The 27,545-nt window shown below is 46.1% G+C and overlaps 1 protein-coding gene across 1 annotated transcript in view; it reads left to right on the forward strand.

Annotated features, from left to right (window-relative positions):
* The first annotated feature begins 1,136 nt into the window (after window positions 1-1,136).
* Window positions 1,137-27,545, forward strand: part of PPP1R14A (protein phosphatase 1 regulatory inhibitor subunit 14A) — a 292,837-nt gene continuing 266,428 nt past the window's right edge. The window contains exon 1 of the mRNA XM_069644532.1: window positions 1,137-1,764. Within this exon, the coding sequence (XP_069500633.1) occupies window positions 1,561-1,764 (204 nt within the window). The 5' untranslated portion in view covers window positions 1,137-1,560. The remainder of the gene's footprint in view (window positions 1,765-27,545) is intronic.

Consider the following 27,545-nt stretch of genomic DNA (forward strand, 5'->3'; position numbering starts at 1 on the left):
AATTATATGATCCATTGACAAAGCACAGTACCAGGTGTGTCTACATGCCCAAATCTTTACAACCTACTAATGCAACAAGTGTGAACAAATTGATGAATAAAATTAAGAAACAACACTCAAAACCAAGAGTGTACATGTATTTTGGAACACCCCAATCAAGAACATATATAAGAACAAATATATGAGTTTGTTCTTGCAGCAGGATTTTGGTGTAAATCAGTGCAGCCAGCATGGACAGGTTTGGGTACAGCCTACATCAAAATATGTTTACATTAGCAGAATACTGGCAAAGGACTCGGAAAAAGGCACCTGCACCTTTGGTGACCTGGAATCTATTGCATGTGTTAATGTGTTAGCATACAAAATGGACTGGACCACAGCATGGCATATTGCCCAATTTTTCATAAAATGCACAATTTTAACCAATGATTTATTTAAAAAAATATTGGGGTGGTGGGAATGCCCCCTCCCTTCCTAGAACTCCTTGATTTGAGCCTATTCACTAAGCTTGGAGGCTGGAACACTCATGGGACATGTTTATCCCTTCAAGCAGAAAAAATACCAGCCACCAGACAAGGAAGAGATAGCGGATTGTGTAAACGACCAAAATACACTCTCCCCCGTCCTCGTACACAGGTAAGGGACGTTGGTGGTGTGCCCTGCGGGGTTCGAAATTCAGATTCAAGGAGCAGGAGGTAAAACCAGCTCCTGAGGCTCTGCCATTTACCCAGTAGGCAGGAGCTTTCTCTGGGGAACTAGGAGTGAGTATTTGCGCTGGGGAACTAGGAGTGAGTACACTTTCACGTGAGATGCACCCTAACTTTTTGCCCATTTTGTTTGATTCATTATATTTACATGTGTCCTAATTCTTCTTTATTTACATTCTCAAGCACTCAAAGATAACGCCACATATTCATTCTTGTAAGGTACCCGTTGGCCAGGAGCCCTATATAGCTTCTGGTAACTGTTCGTTTTAAGCTACCAGCAGGAGCTATGCTAATCCCAGCCATTTCGAGCACTGGCCTGGTCTCAATCAGCCTTCCACAGAATACACGCGAGAATCGCACGCGACAGGCAGGCGTTGGGACCTAGGAGGCGCTGCGCCTCGCTCGCCGCCCGGCATTTATAAATGCCGGCTGCAAAGCGCAGCCCGCACAGAGCACGGTCCGGAGCCTGGGGGAGACTAAGTGGAGTCTGGTTGAGCGAGCAGCATCCTCCCCCCTTGAGGTTTCCAGAGTGCTGTCACGCGAGCTTCCATCAACATCTTGAAAGCCCTTTGAGGACCCTCTCTCCCTACCTACCTCGGACCGCCAGCATTCCACCTCGTCGCACAAAGAGCTTCTGTAGTAGGACCCAGAGCTCGATCCTCCACCCTACCCCGCGGGACTTCTCCCTCCGTAATAAGACAGACCTGCCGTTTCTATCCGTTACACGGCACGGGGACCCCGCTCCTTCCTTCTAAACATCCCGGCGCTGAGAAATATAACCTCCCTAACAGACAGGGGAGCTCACAGAATCAGCTGGACGCGGGGTGCTTGCCATATCGACCCCCGCTGTGCAATGGCAGCCCAGAAACTCGGGAAGAGGGTGCTGGGGAAGTTGCATTCCTCCCCCTGCAGGGGGAACCGGGAGCCGGGGGGGCATGGAGGCATCCAGAAGCGCCAGGCGCGTGTGACTGTGAAGTATGACCGCAAGGAGCTGCAGAAGCGGCTGGACGTCGAGAAGTGGATTGACGAGCAACTCGAGGCGCTTTACCTGGGCAGGGTGAGTACGTTACCCCTATTCCGTTTCCGTGACACGCTGACTGCCCCCCCACACACACACACACGCACGCACATAACAAGGGGCGGTGCCCATGGCGTGTGCGCCACTACACCTGTTACAAATAACATGTAGATATGGCGAGGTGAGTGTTACTCTACCTGGATACTCTGCCCAGTTGACACCGGGGGCCATGTGCATCGTAGTGAGCAGTCACAATGTGCACGTAAGTTGTGCATTTAATCAGTGCTGGAAATGGGAATTGACTGTGGGATCACGCCAGGGGAAATGGGAGGGTTTGACTCAAGACATTTTTCTCCACCCTTCCCCGTAAAAAAACCCATTTCAGGCCATGAATTAATACATTAACTGGAAACTAACCCAAGAAAGGGTGTGTTTCCCATAATATTGCAAGCAAATTATAAAAGGTGCACATCTTTTAAACGTCCAAAGCTGTACCCTAGCACAATATAAACGGGCATATTCAGAAGGGTTCCGATCGGACTTTCGATTTTGGTCCCGATGACAAAAGCAGACCAATTACACTAAAGGGCACACATGGATTTCCGAGATCCGTTCAGCGATTTATTTTTTGCCGGAATCAGGAAAATCCGGTCCAATGGCCGGCGCTGCACTTAATGGCACATACCACCAGCATCTTGAATAGCTGGTTTGTCCTTGCTATTGTTGGTTGACACGGTGTTGGTTCCACGGCAAGGTGGAGGCACGTGGCTTTGAATGGGCGGGGGAAGGTAGGGCAGAGCCCTGGCAGTCACCAAAACCTGTCGAAGTCTCAAACATGGTATGAGCCGAGGATGCCCCCTCCCGGGCCCTGCAGGTAGGCGCCCGCCGTTCACGTGGCCCTCGAGGTAGGGGTGGGTGAATAGGCTGTGACAGAAGTACGGGAACGGAAGCTGGCACCCGACTCCATATGGCTTGGTGTGTCCTCTTCTCGGGGTTTTTCTTGGGTGACTGTGTCCAAACGGTTTATATGACTAGTTTGCAGTCCTTTTACTGTTAGGGTTCGCTCATACTTGAAATGTGTTTATTGTTGCGTTCCCAAAATTCTCTTTAATTGTATGCAAATCAGCCAGTAGCTTCGGTGCCTTCTCATTGGTGCTTTTAGTGCCAACTGAAGAGGGAAGTGGGATCATTGTGACAAAGCCTAAGGCCCACTTCCTTTACCACGGCCAACACAATTTTGCCATGACCCTTTGCAGCGCTCCCCTTTGATTCGGTATCCCACTTAAAGTACTGTGGAGACATGTGTTTCGGGCTGGAACAAGAGTGCTTCTTTGTTGGGTGACCCGAGTGAAGGATTTGTTTCGTGCCATTGGTTTGGGGTGTATCTGTTAGGTGCCAGCCAGAGAACGATGGTGTGCTTTGGGTGCCAGGGGTGTTGTATGTATGGGTGTGTTGGGGGCTTGAACAGAAGAGTTGGTGTGTTGTAAAAGAGGATGTGTTGTCTCACTGGACAGAAGGTGTGTGTAGAGGTGCTTTTTTGATGCTGTAGGTGGTGTTTTTGGGTTGTGGGATGCGGGGAGTGCATGTATGTGGATGAAGACAGGGGTGAGTGGGATGCAGGTGGGGCATATGTGGGGGGGATGTGGCACATGTGCATGAGGCAGGGTATGGAGGTGTGTAGGGGTGCGTGCTGTCTGTGGGATGCTGCAGGGAGCCTATGCAAGTAAGGAGCATTTTTGGATGCTACTGTGGGGGAGGAGCATGTGCGGGGATGCTGCTGTGGGGGATGAGCTCCTGTGTGGGTGGGATGCTGCTGTTGGTGGAGCATGTGTGGGGGAGGAGCATGTCGGTGTGCAGGTATGTTGTACGGGGTAGGGAGTTAAGGGATGCTGCGGAGTAGGAGAATGTGGAGGGGATGCTGGGGGTAAGTATGTGTTGATGCTGTGGGGGAGTAGCATGCGTGTGTGTAAGATTTGGGGAAGGAGCACTGTTTGGATGCTGTGGAGGCAGGGCTGCTACAAGGAATTGGTCTAACCTAGGCAAAAGGTAATTTTGCCACCCCCACTGCCAACCACGTGTCCTGACTATACTTGTCATCCCACATGTGTCCTCATCACTTCACATGCATGTCTTGCCCACCGCATTCACAAGCTGCAGTTTCTCCCATCATGTTTTAGACCTTTTCAAAAAGTTTATATTAAATCACTCTCTCGTACAAACAGAATACATAATATACATGCAGGAGTAGAACCTATGACTAGACCAGGAAGAATACAAGTTGGCAAATATCTGATACCAGTAGAAAGGAAAATGACCCCCAAACATCCTCTTCGAACACCCCGCACTCCACAAACACACGTGTGCCTCTGTGAGGCAGTTTTCGTGGCTATTACAAGCCACTTTGATGGCATACAGTAGTAGGCGTACGTCTATTTAAAGGTTGTTTGCCATTGCTTCTTCCCACAACCCCACTAGCTCTCTGCGTGCACCCCTGATTTGGAGGTGGGACCACCACTGGCTTTGCTTGCCATATCTCTGCCCTGCCTCCACCTACATCACTTAAGCCTCCACTAAAGAGGCAAACACCACTGCTTGAGTCACTGAATTAAGAGGATGGCTGCCAGTAGCTTTGCTACCACCACTGGTAGCTCAGGGTGGTGGTAGCCCCCACACTTCTTTCCAGGTGTCACGGATGGCAGAGACCTACACTTTGCTCCACTGCAGTCACAGGTGCATGGAGGGAATTCCTTTGGTGGCTCAGATATGGAGCGGAGGACAGGAGTGAGCTGGCCACGCCATCCCCAAGCAGGTGTTACACTACCTGAAACACCACGTGGTCTTTATGGTAGTGTCCACCTGGTGAAAATTCTTTGGCAAGGTTGATTACCATCTACAACTGCCATAAGGGCCATATGTACGAAAATAGGGCAGTGATTATGCCTCCCAGTCAGGGCACAATGAAATGGATTGGAGATGTGGTGAAAACAGAGCTTTAACTACGTTTTCCAAACAGGGGGCTGGGGGTTATTCGTGTGCAATGCAGCTGTGAGTTTTAACCAATTTTACTTGCCCAATATTCTTTACACCCTATTCCCCAGAAAAGATACTCCTGGTACTACTCAGTTTGCTGTTTAAAGTCAGTCATTGTGTTCCAGGAATGTTTGCCGCACCGCTTCCTTAACTCGCTGAACAGGTACAGTACTGGCACAAACGGTGCACACTTTAGTCACACACAGAAGACAACCCACACAGCAGAAGTTGAAACTCCCATCACACAATGGACAGATGCATCGTATTTGGAAACACTGCAAAGGACTATCACATACCAAACAGATACAACATGGAAGCCGCAGGTCCACATTCCTGACACAGGAACACATGTCTAGGCAGCAGTGCTGCAAAGTTTACACAAATGCAGTATTTCCTCACAAATGAAGCACATGCATGTACTATATGCACAGGACCAGCAAAAGCTTCCCTCACAAAGAGAAAAAACAGACGCAGTAACAGCAAAGGGAGGGTAGGCACAGGCTTTCCTCAAACCGGCACAACATAGACCAGGCTATTGCAATCTTTCCTCAAATCAGGAGCTGCATGGGCAGAGCTAGTGGACATTTTCCACAAGCAGGTACAGCATTGCAGAGCCACTTCTAGCTTCCATAACAACGATGTGTAAATGCAGCATGGACCGTGCTAGTGTAAGATTCCATCTCAAATACATACACCATTTATGCAAGAGTAAACTCCTTTCAGTTCAGCATGGTCCAGTGTAAGTTGCCTGGCAACAAGTCAATGCAGGTGCCCCTCACAAACGAGAAGTGGTACAGAGTAGACGGGTCAGTGCATATTTCCAACACAAGCATGAACAGGTCTAGTGCATGCTTCCTTAACACATGGGTACATGGACCGCATGTGTAGGGCCCAGATAGGTTCCCTTCCAGATACATTTACGTGCAGGGTCACTTCAAGCTTCCCTCACAAACGGGTAGAATACAGGCCAGAGCAGTGCAAGTTCAGTGCAAACAGGTAGTGGCACAGCATGTCGGGGTCAGTGTAAATTTCCCTAAAAAATATGCACAAATACAGCATTGTTAGATTAACCGAGTGCAAGGGCCTGTGCGCACTTCACTCAAATTGGTACATTCATGGCACATACAGGATGAGTGAAAGCTTCCACTGCATACTGATACAGGTAAAGCATTGTCGAGGCCAGTGCAGGGGTTCCTCCTAAACTAGTACAGATGCAACATGGTCAGACCCAGGGCAAGCTCCCTCACAAATTGCACAGCATAGGCCTCGATAGTGCTAGTTTCACTTGCAAAGGAACAGGCACAGCATGAGCTCTAGATCCATGCAGCCTGCTATCTCCCATGCATGTGGATAGATCTTCATTCATATGACTCTTACACAATTAAGAGATTTTATCAGTAACCATATGGTAGCTGTGGAGTGGTGGCAGGCACTGGGGATGCACTTTGCAAACTTGCCTGCTTTTTGCACTCGTAAATAGCTCATTACCAGCGTTACTTGTATGGCAGTGGAAGGGACAGGTGAATATAAAGTGGTAAAAGCTGCTCTTGCTGGCCTGCACAACATAAACACCACTTTTGCCCATTGCAGAAAGTCTCCACTCACAGGAAAGCCCAGCATGCTCACTAGCCAATCTCAGACTTTCCCAGGAGGTCCGGAGCAATAGACCGAGAAAGATCTAAGATTGCAGGGTAGTCTACTTAGCTTGGCTGGAGCATATGTAGGCCTTTGGAGGGCAAGCGCACCGCAGGCCAAGGGCCTCATTATGTGCTCAGTAATGCAGTGGTTTCAAAGTAGCTACTGCATTACCGCCACATTACTGCACCGCTGAACTATGGGTTTGGAGGTAAGGTGTAGCATAAACCTCCAGCAAAATGCTGGAGGAAATTCCGTCACCTTACTGCCAGAAAACGACGCAGAATTACTGCAGGCGGTAATTCTGCTGAAATGCTCATGGAGTCCTGTGGACTCCATAAATGGAGACTAACACCACCATGCTGCCACTTGTAATCCGGCAGTAATTCCTCCAGATCAAGTGGTGGTAACGGTAAATACATTTGATAGTATCTCTGGGTATTTACCACTGAATTGCCACCAAACTTCTAATGAGACCCAAAGTGCCATCATTGTTTATGTTCATTGGCACTCCCAGTAGCGTATTAGTTTCTCTATCCCCCAGCCCTGCTTTTAATTGACATCACTTTGGAGAGTCTGACTGTTTTCCACTGTCGGATTGCTTGTATCAGCTTTCAAAATATTCAATTCTGTTTACTTTTCACTGTAAATGTAATGTTTGACCAGCTTCGAAACATCAGAAGACCTACATAATACTCTTACAGGTTTAGTGCTATGAAGTTACTGTTAGCATGCACATATTCACAGCCAGCATGGTTGTCTTGTATTAATAACCTGCACTGCCCGCTACAACAAAATCAATTGTGCAGTCAGTACACAGTCAGCTCTTCCAGCATTGCTTAAAAAGTATCAGGTTGTTCATGCTAATGAAAATGTTTCAGAGTAAATGTGTTGCAAGCACAGCAGACTCTGGTCTATTCTGAGAGTATGCCGGTAAGGCCGTATTAACTCCTTGTTGCTAAACTTGCATAAGGCCCCAGCACCCATCCATCTCCCTCTACTCTGACCTGTTAGGTGTACTTCGACTGGACCATGCTCTGCCGACTAGTTCCGGTCGGTTCTACCATGACTCTTGATTTAGCTGATTTGAGTGCCCTGGTCCAAACCATTTTGTTTCATCTACATTTCATCCTTCAAAGCCTCCATGTTTTTATTTGAGCCAGACCATGTAAATTGCTGCTTAAAAACACGTCAGTAGGCAATAGCCCTGCTTCCACTACCATGTTGGATACTCCTAGAAATATGAGCACTGTGATTGGCAACAGGACACCCCTAATTGCAGGAGGACATCAAGCAGCTACTTTGACTCGGATTGGTTTACATCTTTTGTAATTCATGAAAGCAAAGGGAAAAACCTGCTTTCGGTGCCCCTTGCTAGCCAGCACCTGAATTTGCATTTTGCTTTCTGTCATAGACGTTTTTACAGTAAGGCCAACTAGACCCTGGGCTAGGGAGCCAGATTGCCACGGGAGCAGCATTTTATGTGTATTTTCAACGTTGTCATTTTTTGAACATAAAGTGTTGCACTGAGCCACAAAAATGTGCAAGTGATTTCAAGCTGTTAGCAGTCATTCCACTCTGACAGCTTAAGTTTTTGCTGGCCGAACTTTTATATATCATTCATATTTACAATGGCTTTATTGTTAGGGTGACTTTCCTTTTTATGGAAAAAAAGGAAATCTATACCAAACCCAACATGCTTTAGGTATTTCGTGAATCTGTCATCCAATACTCATGATATATCTGACAGATATAAAGCATTTTTGTCATTTTTATGTTCCCAAAATGCTCTTTCATATGCAAAACAGCCAGAACCTCATTGGTTTTATTGGTGCGACTCAACAGTTTCATTGGTGTTCTTTATAATTAGCACACTCATACATTATTAAGAAATCACTTTTATTCTCAAATAAACATGAGCTTTATTTTTTATACCGTTGCAAAAATGAGGGTATTTCCAGAAAAGTAAAGGTTAAAAATGATGTATCTTACAAAGTTTAACACATGCCTATGCTTAAGTCGAGCACAGAATTCCCCCAGGTGGGCAGTAAAATGATAAGAAGCCAGCACTAATTTCCCTCCCAGGCCCTCCATTTCGGAGTGCTGTAGTCACCAAAAAAATGCAAGCATTAAGAGCTTGACCAAAGTAAAAATGGCAAAGAGTAAATCCAAATGTGCAAGTGAATCAGGAAACCTGTGAATGGATACCCAAAGCCATAGAAGGAAGGCCTGTGGTGTCCCAGTCTTTACAGCAGCTTGCCAGCGCTAAGCATGCAAATGGCATACCTGCTCGGTTTATCAATTATCTTTGACATTTAGCTTCACGCTAAGCACTACCAGGAGAACCAACTGCAAAGTATGCACACAATGCATAACAGTTACGTTTATGAGTAATATTTACTTGAACTAGATTTTAAATATTGGTTTGGACTTTTACTGTGAAACAGTAGGATATCTATAGCCCACACATCTCAAAATGCCCCTATGTATTGCACAGTCTGACCAATTCTAAGGAGTTAAATATTTTAAATGACCAAAAACACAAGCTGGCAAGACCATAGCCTAAACCACGCCTGCAAAGGTAATATTGTGATGGAGCGGCCAACACGTTACTCAGTTTTACTCTTGGAGTGTTTGGTATTGTGGGCAATGACACAAACAGCAATGATGTAAATAGTTTGTACCACCACTACATTTGTTATAAAAGCTGCCTCCACTGTGCAGCTGCGAGGAATGCTCAGGGTTTATATTCATTGGTGATGTTTGGGGATTTGACTGCCTACAAACAGCCTGGTCACTGCAACAGGTTTTGCTGACCGTAGTGATTTGCACAGGATCACTCATCTTGTGCAAGTGGGAAATCTGCTCCCTCTCCTTTGTGTCCCCTCATCCTTGCATACTCTTCCATACCAGTCACAATATATTCTGCTCTCCACTTCCACCTTCTCACTTTTTAACTTCACATCTGCTCTCCCCTTTCTCTTCAATTCACTCCCAAATGCACCTTTCACCCCCAGTCACCTTCCATCCACTGCTCGTTACCACCATTCCAGTTAACGATCACTCTTGTACAATTCATACCCCTCACTCCCACAATGCCTTTTGGGCCTGACTGGGAAGAAGCGAGGATGATGCCCCCTTGCATGTGAGGGCCGAGCAGCAAGGCCTCCGCCCCCATTCCATGTCAGCTCCAGCAACACCTCCATGACACCACCAGCAGGCTGCATGGAAGCTGGCCTCTTGTTTTAAGACATAACTCTTCCCCCAGAATACTGCAGCATGGAATTGGACTTTTTGTGGCTATAAAAGACATTTTGCTGCCAAAATGTATTTTTACAGCACTTTTTCGTTGAGAGGTCAGTGGGGGTGCTCAGGTGCAGCAGAAGAGATCTACTGGGTGGAACAGCAAACTAAAATGTGACGCACGTTTGAAATCAACATCTGCTTCTCTGTATAACACATGAAGGGTCACGGTCATCCTATAAGAAGCAACACTAGTCCAGCATGAGCAAGGCCTTTTTTGTAATGGTGTAGGCTGTGAACTGAATCATTTGTAGGGAGATGAGGCACAGTAGGACTAAAATATTTGGCCACGATCACACTTTTTGGTTATTTGGTAAAGGTGGGATTTGAGTCTGGAATTTTAGATCCTTGACCACGCATCTTTCCAGCTCAACTTGATAAAATTGTGATGTTTGGGTTTGAAGTGCTGAAATAATCTGCTTTATAAAACGGGCTTTAAAAGTCCAAGTTACACGGCAACCAAACCTGACCAATTGTAGAAACATGTGGATCCAAAAGAGTATGCTAGTTGCTTTTATTTTCCCCATCCTGAAAGGAAGCCTACAAGTTCCAGCATGCCAAGTAAAGACATAGTAAAATAAAAATGTGTGACATTGTTTCACGCAGCTTGTTCTGTACCCCAACATTTCCAACCTAAAAATCGCAGTCCAAATAGCTTATTTAAATCTTGGGCAAAAAAATAAAAGCGTCACAAACAATGTCACTGCCAGTTGCCTGTTCCCACCACTAAGTACTTAGCATTGCAAACGGTATGCTGAGAGGTGTTGGCAGTATAATTACGACCTTACTGGGAGGCAGTGTGCAGCCCTGTCCCGTCTTTGGGGTGAGGCAGAGCAGAGGGACCCAACCCAGTTGGCATTTGCTCTTTCGGCACCTCCTAAATCTGCCTCTGGGTTCCAGTGCATTATGAATATTTGATCTGTTTTGAATAAGACAAAGGCCTTTCCCATACTTTGTGTTTTTGCTGTGAAGTCGGCAATGTTCGTTCTTTTTTTTATTCTTCTTTTTCTCCTTTTTTTCCTATTCCATTTGTGGTTAAGAGTTCTCGATTCACATACTTCCCTCTTAATAAACCTCGTTATTCCGCAGATGTTTCTGCCATCTGTCTCAATGGATATGTACTTTTCCTCCAATCGTAGTCTACCCTTTTCCTCCTATCTCCCTCCCCAATCCTCGCTAACCTTCACTATCCATCTGTCAAGGCACTTCCTCTTCAGGGTTCAATTCAGTCAATTTTGCCTGTGCAGATCCCATTCCATATACAGTCTCGATCTCGTTACAGTAAAGAATATCTTCTTCCATCGTTCTTTTGTAGGTCACTGAGCTTTCCCTCACACAATCACCACCCTTCTCTTGGCCAGAAGTAACAACAATCCAGATAAGCTCTGTACACGACCAGTAATTTGTTTAGTATATCCCATCAGATCCATGTCTGGTGTAGGATCCACTCTCTCCAGAATAACATCACTCACTACTCCAAACACGGCCTCCCAGAATTCATACACTGGAGGGCCACCCCATGCCATATGGCAGAAGTCTGCTGGTGCAGCCGCACATCAAACACATTGATCTGGGGTATCAGGAAAAATGTTGTAACACTGCAGGAGTAAAATTGATGTATGTATCAATCATCTTAATTTGCACACAGAAATACCGCCACACCACGTCAGTTAAAGCAGTGCCTAGTGTCGTCTCCCACTTCCCCAAGATGATTCCGCTTCTAACACTAGGGGCCTCACACTTTACTATAAAGGGTAGACACTACCCTCCTGGTGTACAGTTTTTATCATTTCATCTAATATGGAGGCTCTCTGGTTCCTTCAGGAAAGTTGGAAACAACCCCTTTGGGGAGTCTCCCCCCATAACTGGAAATATCAAAACACCTCCAAAGATGTAACGTTCACTCTACTCTTTCAGCTCTCAATGATATGATGTGCCTGGCAAAGCCCATCTGATGCATACACTGCACATAACAAAGCTCTCCTGATAATGGTAGACCCGGAATGTGGGTAACCAGTAACTAAGAGTAAAGAAACCCCCCACCCCTCTTCTCTTTCTCCTTCTATGTGCACCCATGCTCTGCAGGTAAACTCTACCATATTCTGTGCCTTAGATGGCCTATCGGGCATAGTCGGTATAACGCTCGAAGTAGGGAGATGGTGCTGCAAGGGTCCGGCTCCATCTCCACATGCCTCCTATCTGCCCTCCTACCAAACCATTACACCAAGAAACTAGCCTGAGTGACCTCATAGTATGTATCCAGATCAGAAAGTGCCAACCCTGCTTTCTCCAGCAGCTCAACCAACCCCTGGGGAGCCACTCTGGGTTGCTTACCTGCCCAGATGAACTAAGAACACTGATTGTACCTCACAGAAGTAAGACTTGGACACCGCTAGTGGCACATTAAGAAAAACATACAGGAACCGAGGTAGTAAAACCATTTTCACCAGCAAGATCCTGCCATAGATATTGTGCGGGAGTCCCATCCACATCCCAGTGACTGACTTGGCCTGCTCCAACCCCCTTATTTAATTGCGTTGATATCATTCGATCCCCAAATATCAAGTATAGTCCATGTGCCACTTAAACGCAAAGTCATTGTCAAAATCCTCAGTCAGTAAGAAGGCGGAAAAAGCACTGAATCCAGTACATCTGCCGTGATCGGCACAAGGTTGTTCTGCGGGTTCTTAAACAAATCACCATGTCATTTGCATAAGAGACCACTATCGTATGGCTATATAGCTGAATCCCCCTGTGCACATGACTATCTCTCAGTAATTCGGCCATTGGCTCTATTGCTACGACAAACAGTAAGGGTGAGATGGGACACCCATGCCTGGTGCCCCTCTCCAATGATATAACAGGTGTTAAGTGGCTGTTTACTCTGATCCTAGCGTTAAGCAAAGTGTAAAGCAACAAGACCCTGGATATAAACTCGTCCCCCATCCTCTGCATGACCATGAAAAGAAAGGGCCATTCCAGAGTCAAACGCTTTCTCAGCGTCCAACAGCGCTGCCACTATGGTGTCATCTAGATATACCGCTGACATTAAACCAAACCTGCACTGCACCCCGGGATAAACACAGACTGATCTGACTTAACACATTTATTCATCAGAGGGGCCAACCTCGTAGCCAACAGTTTTACCAGTACCTTGTTGGTTAAAAAGCAAAATTGCACTGTATGAAGAGTAGTCCTCTGCAGCCTTCACGGTTTTCAACAATACTTTGACCACCGCTTCTCTGTCTGGTAACTGCTCCTCCCGCAATGCTTGCTGATAGACCTTCAACAAATGTGGACCTAAGTGGGGTGCAAAGTCAAACTTTCCGGCCTGGGGGCCTTCCCAGACAACAGCATGTTCATTGCCTGAAGCATTTCCTGTTATGAGCCGGCTTAGCCATTCCCTTTCCTCTGCATTACACCAGTAAAGCGCTACCTTATCGAGAAATTCTCTTAACTCGGACTGTGAAACCAGAGTCTGCGAAGAATACAAGTGGGGTTAGAAAGCGCAAAATTCCTGTAGAATACCCCTATATGCAGACTACGGAGCCCTCTGCTCTTCCATGATAGATGATATATGTGACCTAGGAGCATCAACTCTGGCTGCCTTTGCAAGCAATTTCCCAGGGTGCCAACCTTCCATATACTAAATGCCACTTTCCTAGCAAGAACTTCACTTCCCTTTGAGCCGCATCTCTACATTTCCCCATTTTTTCACTAACTGGATCTGCTTAGCTGAGTCGTTCAATACAGCTGTGTGCCCCTGTAGGCACTGGATGCACGCCTCGCTGTGCACCAGCTCTCCCCGTATCAATTTGAGCATCCGAGAGTCCTTTGCAGTACATTCACTGTGTACCACACATTTAAAAGTTTCCCAGAGGACCGAATACAAGGCGACTGAACCTCTATTTTTGGCTAAAGGTAACAATAACTTGTGCAATCCCTGCTGAGAACACTGTCAGTAAGGCCTTCACTCTTGAACACCCAGGCTGGTCTCTTCCCCCATTCATCTTGGCACATCCAGCACCACCAACAGTGCATGGTCTGACATTGTACGTGCTAGTATAGTAACCTCCTCTAGCCACCATTTAATCCTCATGGAAATAAAAACGTAATCTAGTTGAGATGTTTATGGATGGACCGAGGAGCTAAACATATATCCCTTGTCATCCCCATGGCTAGTCCTCAAAATATCAGTTGGCTCCCATTCCCAGCATAATTCCTGTAGCTTACTAGTTGATCTCATGAGATATTGCAGCACCCCCCCAGTTCTGTCCAATTCTAGTTTCATCAATGCATTAAAATCCCCTGCTCAAATTAGCACACCAGGGGAACCTCAGTCCAGTTGTGCAATCCATTCTAACATGTCCACTGCATCCAGATTTGTGCCATAGTTGTGAAAGTGATTGCTGGACCATGCACGACTCCCTGAACCACTAGCATCCTTCCCTCCTGGTCTTTATATGGGTCAGGCGGAAGCCAACCAAACTGTGTACCAATATACAGACTCCCCTCGAATAGAAAGAATAAGAGCAATACTGATGGATTCCCACCCCCACCCAAATTGTGATTCCCTTAGTAAAGTCCAGTGTCTCCTGAACAAATTCTACATCTACGTGTTGACATCTCATGTACAGTAACACCTTACAGGCTGTAGATGGGCAGTTGAGACCACTGATGATCCACGTCATACATTTCAACCCCTTATACATCCCCACGTAAGCCACCCATATCTCCAGACCTAAGGTATCTCATCCCCCACCATGAGAGATGTTTGCATCCCTATCCAGTTTGTTATAGATCATCCCCAACATCACCATATCACACGGGAAGTGGAACTCTCACCCCAATCGAGGACATCTCCACCCTGCCAGCAATGCCAATTTGCCAGCCTCAACTCCCCTCCACCTGTTAAACTTGGGCTTCCACCCAAGGGCAGCTTAGTACCCAGCCATCTCTTGTACCCCCACTACAATAATCGCTGCTTCTTGCCGTCATTAACTTATACTTCAAACTATTTGTCTTCAGCTGTCAACAATTACACCACACATTAATCACAGCTTCACTCATTATTCCCCCGTCACCTGGGGATTCTTGGTAGCGATTCAATGAAAGTGTTGGCTTCATCCGGGGTGTGAAAAAACAAAAACAGTACTTGTTTCTCATGCTCCACTCTGAGTTTGGCAGGGAATAGCATGACCTATTTCATGTCCCTCTTGTAATTGCTTCTTGATGTCGATGTATGTCCTTCTGGATGCCTGCACCTTGTCAGTGAAATCTGGAAAGAGCCTGGATAGTGTCCCTCTTGCACAGCAGAGTTCCTCTCTCCCTGGCTTTACAGAGAGTCGAGATCTCTATCCCGGTAGTTCTGAATCCAGACTGTAATTGCGTGAGATGGCACACCCGGCATCGGTTTCTTACCACTGGGTATCCTAGGTGCTCTTTCCACAATGAACACTGGTGAAAAGTCCCCTCCTTCCAGTATTTCGTGTAGTATCAATTCAACCAGAGGTTCCATGGAGCTCTGCTCCACTGTTTCAGGAATGCCTACTATTCTCAGGTTATTCCTTCTAGGCCTGGAGTCGAGGTCCTCCTGTTTATCTGACAATTCCTTTAAGGCTCTTTACTAGAACAAGCTCCCTTGACGTAGACATCAACTTATCCTCGACCGTGGAGACACACCCTTCAACCTCATCCGATCTCCCGATATTTATCCAATCTTACCTGCATGTGGTCCACTTTACATGTCAGTGTTTCCATCTTCCCATCTAGTGATTCAATATTAGCCTGTAGGCATCCTGGGATTAGGGCTGAGAGCTCACACCTGGGTAGTCCTCCATTATCTTGTAGCTTTTGATCTGAGAAGGTGTCAAATTGTAATTTTGACTGCTGTTTCCCTGCTAAGCCTGCTTTGGACATCCTGTAATAGCTCCAATCCACTGTCGTTATTCCTGCAACACCTCTGGGTTCACCAGTGCATCAGTTCCAATCACGTAGACAACAGGCATAGCATCCACTTTTTACTCTATAGTATGTCTACACCTGGACATCTCCAACTAATTACCCCCGGGCCATCAGGCTCAAGGGCACGTCATACCAGATCCTGAGCCTACTCACTCCGCCAACTCTTCTTCGCCTCCCCAGAGGGGTACCTCAGTTAACGCACCAGGAAGGGCTCTCGCACCTCAGGTATTCGCTGTGGTGCCCTGCCAATCTGGGTCACTGGTCACTACCCTCTGTTTTCTAAGATGGCTCTCCCGCACAATACCCCTTCATAGTTACCACAGCATCATTTGTTCTATACTCTGCGTTACTTCAGAGCTCTCCCCCATCATGTATGAACACCTACCTGGTCCAGCAATACAATGTCACCATTGCGGGGACTCTAAGGTATAATACCAGTTGGGCTAGCACAGCACCCATGGCTGAGCAAGGGGTATGAGCGCCAGCACAGGAGTCCTGATATACCCGCTGGGCTGGAAAATAAGATTTCCCCCTTAAAGGCCCCTTTCCTTCAACTGCAGTCTAAATGGCCATCAGCTGTAGTACCTGTGCGATGACGGCTCCTGCATACACAGGCCATAGGACTGTTGCCAGCAGTTTGAAACTGAAATGGCCCGGCCGCAGGGACATGGGTATAATTATAGGGGGTACGGACGGGAACAACCTTTGTGGCCTGCCAAATTGTCCCACCATCTTTTGGCAGGGGCAGGGGGGGTCACATTGCAGCTGCTGCATAATGAATTGGACAGTGCGAGCCTGACCAGGCTCGAACTGTCCATTACATAAAGCGGGTGGCAGGGATACCCTGCGCGGCTCACGCCCTCGCCCTGTTTGGTGGCCTGACTCAGTCAGCAGCCACTGCCAGGGTGCTGGACTGGGTGGTATTCATAGTATTCATCCATAGTATTCATATGTTCACATAGTGTGTTAAAGAAAAAAAAAATTTTGGGGGGAGAATGTCACATCTCGATCGCATAATATAAAACATGCCTTTATCAAAAGAAGCAAAAGGTTACCATATCGCCTTATCTTTTGTTACGATTAAGTCAAAGACAGCCTACGAGCCATTCTTTAGAATTCTGTGAAATTGCATTCTGGTATTTGTAGTCTTCAAGATGCATAACGCAACATTTCTACTCGTATTGTTTGACGTATTTCAATAAGGATTCCTATATTTCTGGAGTACTTTTATTATGATGTGTGTACTTTTCAGGTCCGATTTATAAAACGGAGTATTGTTGAAAGCCAAACGTCATGGTGAGGAGGGGAAAGGATCAGAGGGCACATTTTTTTTGGTGATTTCCTGGTTCCATGGATGTGGAAAGATAGGTTGCTGAACTGAAGATTTTCAGGGTACAAGCTGAGATTACATGTCGGTTGACAGTGTCCGTCCACTTTTTTCACAGTGCCAACTCTATCCCCTTGGGTGTTTTTGAGGCCAGCATGCAAAAAAAAACTTTTTGCTCAAGTTTTTGCCCTCCAGGATTTTAACCCACAAAACCGATTTTTGGGTTAAAAGGGTGCACACCTTTTATACTTTACAACAGTGTTCTAGGAAAATCATTTGTTTTTGGTATTGATTCATTTTGTGAATGACAATGCTCATTTCTATTTGGAATGTTCTTCTAATAGGAAAGGCCAGCTGAATTAAATTTAAATTGCGTATTCCACTTTAAGATACATTCAGTCCCTGAGCATATGTTAATGATCCCCCACACTTTTTTCTGGACTTAAGCCCTATTTCTGACATTTTAAGACCTGCAGAATTGTTTACTCCGACTGCCTCAGTACCTTTCCGGTTAATAGGTTTTGTTAAAATTGCACTATCCTGCAGCAAAATTACTTTGCCCTGTCTGGCCCAGGGCGAATCTCTGCCCTTACATCCTTTGAACGTGCAGTCACATTAGGTATGTTTGTATTACTTACTGGTGATCTCCACTACTTTGTCCTGCTCTTCCTCATCACAATCTTTTTTCTTTTGAGGCCTCTCTACAAATGATTCTGCTCACTCGGTCGCTGCTCTAAGACTCACTCCTGACAGTGTTACAACCATAATATTAACAGTTAAACTGACATTCAATATCTGAATTTTATTTGATCCTTATGGATATTAATGACATTTTTTTACATCATTTTCTGCGAGGGGCCCCACACATCTTTGCCGCCCAGGGCCCCGCAAATCTAGGGCCGGCCTTGACTGTGGGCTAACACTAAGTGAAGGGCTAACTTTTAGAGATTGCGGGAGTCGCAGGGAGAGGGACCAACATTGTGGGTGCATCTGCATATTCTAACAACTATTCTAGTCGGCTTAAATGTTGAAAGCGGTTTACTCTGTCAGAAACACACACTTAAGAACTGTGAGAATGAACTGCCTTCTTTCTCCCATGCCCTGCTCACTCCCCTGATATGCAAGTACCAAGTCACCCATCATGATTTCAATTGCCTTCAAATGCATGCATACAAAGTCAGGTGCTAACAATTAAATGTGTTAAATTATTACTAATTGCCAGACCCTTGTAAAAAGTGCACTTCTCCCCCCAAGCACTGTTTGTCAGGTCCTGTCCTGCAATGACAGTGTAGTTCAGCCAGGTCAAGTCAGCATAGACCAACATTTCGGGTGTGTTGACTTTTGTGTCTGAATGATAATGCTTTGTATGTTATGGGTGGAATGAAGTTTGTGAATGTTGTGGTTGTCACTGGGTGGGTGGCAGGCAGGAATGAAGATGTTTGGGGGGGGGGGCCCTGCTTAGAGCAAAAACAGCCTGAGGCACCCGTAGTTCTACCTTGAACTAATGCCATTTCCCGATGCACTGGTTCTTACTGTGCTTTTGTCCTATACCTTTATGTTTGTCCACTGTGCTTTTGTTTGTGCGCCCTGATGCCTGCGGGCTTAGGTGCCCTATAAATCAATAAATAATAATTATAATGGTTAGAAAGATAAGGTTAATAGCCGCCAATTATCTCGAGGCGACAAGCCAGCAGGGAGCTTAAACACTAAATACCCACTGAAGAGCTCTAAACCATTCTTTGTCAGCAAGTGGCTGATATGGAGGAACCAGTGTTCGAAGGCAATGAGGTAATAACACTTCGGTGTATCCCATGGGAAGAGGAAATGCACTTTGTAATGCTAGTACTGCAAAGTACACATTTTAATCCCCAGACCAAAAATAGATAAATTAATATATTGCTGTTATAAGACCGCTGAGTGCTGAATGGCAACATGGGGGCAGGTGCTGGGGGCCATCCCTGAGGTTCGAGGCCTCTTCTATTTGAAAAGGTTGAAAGGCCATGATGCCGTCCATGGTGAATGGGTATGGATTTTGAGTGTGTGTGTACGAGAGGCACTTGGCAGGTGCAGCATTTGTTTATGGGCATCGAGAAGGCAGTTATGAAATATTACATGGCTACACTCACTGTCATTTTGAAGCAGCCAGTCTAGCCTTTTCTTACTGTCACATGACTTTATTCTGGGCATCTTGATCAAGCAAGGTTTGCGTTATTAATTGTCTAGACTGGATTTTTTTACTGTTAATGCAGTGGATTCTAATAACACTGTGGTGTATAACTTTCAGAAGACTGGCTTGTCTTTAGAATTGAATTTTAAAGAGATGCCTTCAGTCTTATGCAAGTTGTGACAGAGCATCTGCAAGGGACTCTTGTGGTGTCGTGGTTTAGCGTTATCCCTCAGAGCCACCATCCACCCTTTCTCCAACCCACCCCTTTCCTTCAGTTTTCATACCCCCCCAACATTTTCGTTAAAGTTACTCCACTTCGCAGGGAGCATAGCAGACCAGTGTTAGCCTGCTATCTCTTGAGCATGCCTGCGGATCCACCACCGCTTACTGCTGTGTTCTGCAGGGAGCTGCTCCCGCCCCTCTGATCCTGGGTCTGCTGCCATATGGTAGCTTGCCCCGCTTCCTGGCACAATATTGCCATCCTCTGCAGATATCGATTCGCCTTCGCCTGACCGCCGGAGGTGATCCATGCCTCCTGCAACGTTGCATAGCTCTTTGGAGCCGGGGCTGATCCACCCGCCCAGAGGCGTAGCCAGGATTGTCTAATAAGTGGGTCCCAAAGCTAATGTAGTTGGGCCCACAGCAAGGCCCCTGCAGAGGCAAGGGGTTTGTTCTACTGCCCCCACATGCGCAGGAGTGATTAAGCGTAGCGAAGTAGCGAAGTAGCCAGCTAGGCCCTCCATGTAATAACACTCATCAAGTTGGTTTTGCCCAAAAATTCCAGTCAAACATGCAATGCCCCTGCCAGAAAATGTTCATGCTCCAGTGCCCCTGTGGGCCTCAGCCGATTGTGCCCTCCTCACTACAAACCCCTCCACACACAGTCGAGCACTACCCACTCATCAGATGTGCTGTCTGAAATTAACACCATAGTTAGTAGCACATGTAAAACATGCATTGTCCCTTATTAGGAAATTTCACCATTTTGTAAGACCATAATTGGGTCTGTCCCTACTTCCAATAAATCTGTGGGTAGCAGGTACTTCAGTCTCGGCAAAGAGAAGACGATCTTGGACCACCTATTGTGCATGAGGTGTTAAAACATGTAATGACCACGGTGTGGAAAATAGTGCATTGAATGAACATGTTTGTGGAGGGGAAATGTAGTTTAAAACGTGCAGTTCCTTAGAATGAGTGAAAACCTCACGAGTGGTATCAGCGGAGCAGCGTGTGTGTGAGGAAGCTCCTGGAAGAACTTTGTGGATGATCCCAGTACTGAAATAGCGGGATAGAGATACGATGCTAGACCTGTGTGCAGGTTTCAGTTCTGGACAAGCAAATCCGAGTTGAGGTGCATTGAAATGGCCCATGGTGCTGCAGGTCATGACTGAGGCTTGCCAGAGCTGTCTTTGGCTCACTTCTGCAATAGCATGGGGTGCTGATGCTCTTGCATCATCGGAGCTGGTCTAAAAGATGGCGTGCAGACTCCTGCTGGGTCTTTCTTGTAGTATATTCAGACGTACATTCTAATGTAACAAATTAATTTGTGTTCGTATTATGTTTATTAATTAAATGGTGTTTGCATTGGTGAATGATATCCGTCCTTGGTGCCCTAGGTTGGCTATGAAGCCAGCCTCTGCTCCATTAATTCCCTGGCTGCTCTGTCCACAGTGGACAGGAGTGCATAAATCTTAAGATTGCATTGTTATGGCAACTTGACCCTCAAAAGGGCTGCGATGGCTGAAACTGAGCCGAGCTGCTGAGTGGCTTTTGGGTGGGATTTGCCCACTCAAGCCTTACCCTGTCTATGCCTCTCCACCCGCCACACCAAGGGATCGCAGCAGAGGGTAAATGTGCCCACTAACAAGCAGTCAAGCTGTCGCCCCTCTGCCAAGGTCCACCTTTCCTTGTACCAGCTGCAGACCAGCTCCAGGGGCCGAGGCTTGCCAGAAGTGTTCTGCGATCATCTCCATCAGCTGGAAACCCCAAATTAATTGTGCACCCCGATTGGTCACACAGCGGAAACGGCGCTAGCGGACCAAGCAACGACAGGATTGCGTCTGGATTTAAAGGGGTTTAGGAGCTCACGGCCATCTTGGCTGGGCTCACCTGCGCGCCTGCGCTCCCCGTCGCCACAGTTCTTATGTCACCTAATTAACTAGTGCTGTGCTTTTGCTTGGAACGTGAGGCCATGCATGCGTGTCCCGGTTTTCACCTCCATAGCCATACCCCACCTGCTGCTTCCTTGTAGAGAGGACATGTTTTAAAGCATGAACTGCGGATCGAAAAAATACACAGGGGCTGTTTGAAGCCTGCTAGTTTGAGAAACCTCAATCCCGAACCCCTTTTGAGCCCCATACTTCAAGGACGACTGGTATCTACTCTACATTTGTGACAATGTGAGCTTTTAGGCCTTTTTTTAAATCTGGTAAAGAGATCTTAACCCTGTTGACTTCTAGGATTCCAGCGGTTTAAAACTACGGAAGATGTACAAGAAAAACATTACGTTTTGGGGCGTTCACAATGTGGTAAGTCACGTGTTCGCTTTGTGTGTATCATTTTAGAAATGGTCTTATACGTTTATCAGCTCTTTGTAGAGGTGAGACATTCGCAGTCACCTGGAAGATTTTTAAAGTCTAAAGAGGAACCTGAAGGTTATATTGCGTGCGTTGCACTTACAAGTTATGTCGACCCGGTGTCTGCGTCAACTAGCGCCTCTTTTACCAGCTTCAATGGGATGATCCCAGCAGCACGTGTGTAGCCGCTTCTGCTAAAAGCGTCCCTTTGATGGTCCCAGAACATGCTTCATTGCAGATGGCCGTGGCAACATCTGTCTGGCAAGAAAAGCCTCCTGCTTCGCGGTTTCCACCTATTTCCCAGTGTTGATAGAGCGCCGAATGCCGCCTCTAAAAGGCTTGGAAGCCAGTTGAAGTCCGCGGAAGAGAAGAGCTCCCAAAATTTCGCTGCAGGGTAGCCTTGCGCTTTTCACGTGGGAAGCCCAGGGCAGGGAGATTAATTTGTTTTTGTTCCTCTTTTTCCCGGCTCCCACTACCAGGTTTAAATTGGCTTAACTAGGATATTTTTATTGCATTGTAATTAACAGATACTCCTATTACTCAACTAAATTGGACTCCTATTATCAACAGTAAGGATGTTTGGCAAAAAGCACCCCAACATACTACAGTCCACGCAACTTCCTCAATGATCTTAATCTCAATATGTGGTTTTAGCCCCTGGGATGATCCCTCCGGAAACTTTTTAAAAAAAATGTATTTAAAAAAAAAATGTTTGGGCAGTCCTCCTTTGGTAGTATTTTGTGCTACTGGACATGCAGTTTTGCATTCCCATTCAGTTTTTATATTACTGTACACGCAGTGGTGGAAATGGGAAAAATCCTACGTGGGCCGGTACCTGGCAGTTGAACTCTGCTCAAAGGAAATGTTTACAAAGTCGGGGACGCTCTTTCACCAAAATGCCAGGGGTAGCGGAAGTGACATCACACGACCCTTGACCCCCTGATGACATCACAGGAAGTGATGTCATTTGACCCCACACCGACGTGATATTGCCGAAACTGATGGAACACGACCTTTCACCACTTGACAAAACAGGAAGTGGCCTCACATAGCATTGTACACTGAAAAAAATATGGTTACGATATCACTATAATGTGATGTACATTTCATACAAGAATGGATCACCATACGTATCGTTAAGATCAATGTGTGTAGGCCCATATTACCAAATCACTGAATGCAAGCAGACGTCCATGACCAATTGGTAATGATGTGTTATTATATAGCACTTATGCTTAAGCACTTTATATAGAAAAAATATACACCCAATATCACCCAACCTGTGTTGGTACTCATGTATCGACATCAGAAGGATGAAAGGCTGAGTTGAGGTGTTTAAGAACAGACTAAATCAGTAACTTACCCCCAGAAGTGTGCCTGAAATAAACTTTTAATTAGTCTCGCAATTATTGTATAGAATTCCAAAAATACACATTTGCTATTCCTATTCTTATTGAGGGCCATTGCTGAAAGTGGTAGACTTGTGGCACCCATGTTCTTTTCTTTTTTCTTTATTTGTTTTAAGAGGCTTGAACAAGAAGCCAGCCACTCTAGAAGTAAAGAGCTACATAGTGCTGGCCACAGCCCAGGAGCTTTTTACACAAAAACAAAAAAAACTTTAAAACATTTTTTTTAGAGGCCGCAAGGGAGACCTCAGAGGTCGCAATTGCGACCCCTAAATGACGTCCCTGTACAAAGGGGTGCACTTTCTTTCAGGCTGCTTCTTTTACCAACTCCACACTGCATCAATTCCACTTTAAATCATTTCCATGGCAGTGGGGCACCCAAATCGTTGCCACTTTAAAATTGCTTTGGGGGGGCCCCATCATCTGAGGTGCAGTCTCCATGATGGCAAGAGCTCTTGATACATGACATCCTGGGCAAGAATTCACGACTTGCTTGCGTCTCCCTTCCTCCCCCCCCCCCCCCCCCCCTGTTTGGCTTTCAACAATGCTTTCCTTTACAAAGATGGCTTGAAAAGTACACAAACCATAGTAAGGTACGCACAAAAATATATAAATATAAGGATTAAAATATTTGTGTGCATACTGTTCAAGCCATCTTTTATAAACCTAGAAATATGACTCCTCTGACCCCCAATCTTGAGAGACTAGAAATAAGACTCCATTTCAAGGAAAAAGGCACTAATCACCGAGCCCCTGGTTTGCGTGTATTAACCTGGTCCTTGGGCGAAGCTTTGGGCTTGGTAATGTAATCTACTCTGTGTACGCTCGTACACGAGCAGATTAGATCAGGGCCCCTTGCTTCGCTGAAGGTCAAATATGCCTCTGTGACCCAGAGAGGGGGTACAGGCATGATTATCATGCAGGCCGGGTCCCGAGATCTGGCATCCGATGTGTAGCCGTATCCCCCGAGAGCCTGCCCATTGGACAGCGCTGTGTAAAAGTATGATTATAATGCAAGCCACACACTACTCCACTAGATCTGATCCTCAAACAAGCAAGGACAACCTAGTGAGTAGACATTGCAGCAATCCACTCCCTGAGCATAGGCGTAATTTTAGGGGGGGGGCGGGCAGGGGTGTTTGCCCCCCCAAGTTTCATGGCACACTATTTTGTCCCCCTTCATTTGGCTGGGGCAACTTTTCTTCAGTTGTCATGCCCCCCAACATTTTCAACAAAGTTCCTCCACTGTCCCTGAGCCCGTCATTCCGCACACAGTATACAAATGTGACTTTATCAAGACTTCTGAACTGCACTTGATGACTGTCCTTTCTAAACTTTCACCTTTGCCAATACCTCCCCAGAAGGTGATCTGATTGTTCATTCAGGCCCATCTTGGGGGAGGGTTGTTCTGCGTCCTTGCCTAACACAGAGGATAACTTATTCCTTCCTCATTCCTTACGGCCCAAGTGCTCCTCCCTCTCCTTCGCTTGCTGAAAGCATCCCTCACAAAGGGATTTTCACTCCGAATAGGCCGGATACGCCTGTTTGGTGATAAAGGGAACCTGGATACAAGTCCTCTGTCAAACCTTTGGACAATTACCAACTTTGCCTTTTTTGGGAAAGGCAGTGATTGAAACATTTTGCCTTACAACTGCACAACCAAATACAGGAAGGATTGCTACCAGACTGTCTGGGTTCAAGCCACATTGCAGCATAGAGACAGTTGTCGACAGTGACCTCCGCGTTCTGGATAAAGGGACCCTTTTCTTTGGGTCCTTTTTGATCTCTTGGCCACAACTGACACAATAGTAGACTATGCAATTCCTACATCCTCCAGATGAATCCAGCAGGTATGGTCAATGGAAAAAGGAAGAAGGCTCAGGGTGCATGTGCTCGCACTGCTGGGGGAAGAGACCCCCCCCCCATGACCTCTGTGATTGTCCAGTAAAGGTCACATTTGCCAGAACTGCAATAAGCTAAATACTGTCTTTGCCCAACATACAATGAACGCCTAATCAAGCTGCTGTAAGGAGAATAAAACCATCCATGGACAAAAACGTCTCCTGAAAAGCATGACACCAGTGACGTAAAAGTCTTCATAACATAGAACTGCCACAATGAAAGGTGCACAATGAGTATTGGCGGTGATTGATACTGAGCCTCATCGTACTATTGATCTGTAAATTCGACCGGACTAATTCACGGCTCTGCCTGCAAAAGGGCAAAGTAGTGTGTATGCGCATTTGACAAGACTCCTATTTTGCTCATAGGAGTTTTCATCCCTTTGACCACAAAACAAACTGAATCTTAATAACCAAAGTCTGCACCAATATGCTGCTGAACTGCAAGACGGACTAATCATTTGAGCTAGTCCATTACACCTTCAGTTGCATGAATCGGACTTGGGAGACCAACTCGGACTTCATGTCCGTTATCTGGAATAGGTTGCCTTTAAAGGAAAGCTGTGAAACTGCATGTGAGCTCCATGGTTGAGCTGGTCTGTCTATGGCAATGACACACCCCTTGCCACATGTAACAAAACTGAGTAACTAGACGAGCTATCATTGTCTGTTCCTACGCCATGCGTCTCCCAATCCTCCTAGCCTGTAGATCCAAACTACCCTGTAAGTGCGCAAGTGTCGCCATATACCCACCATGACAAATTGAGAGTCCCACATCACGTGATCAACGTCCTAACCGACCTAAATAAGGCTCCAAATTATTTTCTAAACGTCCTGAAATATGGGTATCAATTGAAACTGGAATCGACACATTCTCCACGCTTGTAGGACTCGATACAAAAGACACTTAGCCAGCCACTGATGTTTTTCAAAACCCAATACAAAGCACACTTGCCTTCTTGGATAGCAGCCTTGATATTAGCGATGACAAATGAATGTACCCCTGTCACAGGACAACTTCAGGCGGATTCATGCAACCGTCCAATGTCTAATTAAAATAGGCATGAAAAAAGTAGTTCAAGCCCACCTTGGAATTATTTGGCTAGATCTTCGATTGCAAGAAAGTGATGTACGTCCGCTCTGTGGCCCATAACCGGGTCTGAACTATGCAGCTTCCTTGTTATGACAAACTATTGCAGACACTTTATCCCTAAACCTCCGATGTAACCACTCGGATCTAACCAAAATGTACAGTGGGAATGATCGGAGCACCACAAGATGTCCACACCAACCTTGCGTACTTTGATGCATACAAAAAGTGAAACTGAACTACTCGTAGATGGTAGAGGATGTGGACTTTAGATCTCCTCCCCAAACGGTAAATCCTCCAGCTGTGTGCTCGAACAAATGGAGCAAAGGTACTCCCTGATAAAGTCATTGTCCTCTAGGTTACCCAACCATTCCACCTATAGGTACCCATTTAGTAGTTAAACAATACCCACTTCGACCAAGCCTTACAGGGCCAACACTACCAACCTCCAATTTTAAAGTGGCGACTCCAGCTACAAGATTATGACTTCACCCTTGTTAAAACCCAGCAGCAACAATCCAGACAACTTCTATCAAAACACTAAAGCCAGCCCATGAGAAAGCCAGAGGCCAAACGCACCGAAGAATATGTGTGTATGATTGTCGAGAGTGCTATCCCCAAAACCATACAGCTCTGCATTTGCAAAGGAAATCCTAAAGGACTAATTTCTCCAGTCATCGAAAAACTGGAAGATAAAGATCACACTCATGGGGACAAAATATTACGACTCTCCAATTGGGACTAGGAACCGAGAACTCTCAAGATCTTCCGACTGTCTCCTGCTGGAAGGCAGACATCCAATTGGGTCAACGGCCGCCAAGGTATCTTGAAAACAAAAGCCCAACTATGAATGTGCAGTTCCTCAAAATTGACAAACTAGTTAAAATGATATGCACTAGCACCAAGCATCTGATAGAGGGGATCTGGCACACTGATACAGCAAGGAAACTGGCCCTCGAACAAAGGGAAAGAAATGCTTGACTATGAAATAACGAAAGGGAGAAATTACCGAAAATTTTCCCGACATTTTTGTAAAATATCGGGGTGGGTGGTCTTAAGGTTAATAGTTAAGGTAAGGCATAGAAGAGGGTGGGGTGGTCCCCCCCTATTAAGTGGGACCCCCCATTAAGTGGGACCCCCCCATGAAGTACAAAAAATGTTATTATCCCATTCGTTTATTTCTCTATAATTCCGAGCGTCGGTGCATTCTGCCCCAGTCAAATGGTTATCAGCTAGTCCTCGTAGATTATTCACACTAATGTGAAGTCGAGCCAGGCCACATTGCTGGGGCCATGATACCAAAATTCAAGATGATCCTAGGAACCAGTGGGATTGACGATAGCTCAAGACTGACAGACCTCCAGTTCAAGGAATACTTTAATCAACAAAATTACCCCATTCTTGCCTCAAGCCAATGGAGA

The sequence above is a fragment of the Ambystoma mexicanum genome, chromosome 2p (assembly GCF_040938575.1).
Source record: "Ambystoma mexicanum isolate Mex_15411 chromosome 2p, UKY_AmexF1_1, whole genome shotgun sequence".
NCBI classification, from domain to species: Eukaryota; Metazoa; Chordata; class Amphibia; order Caudata; family Ambystomatidae; genus Ambystoma; species Ambystoma mexicanum.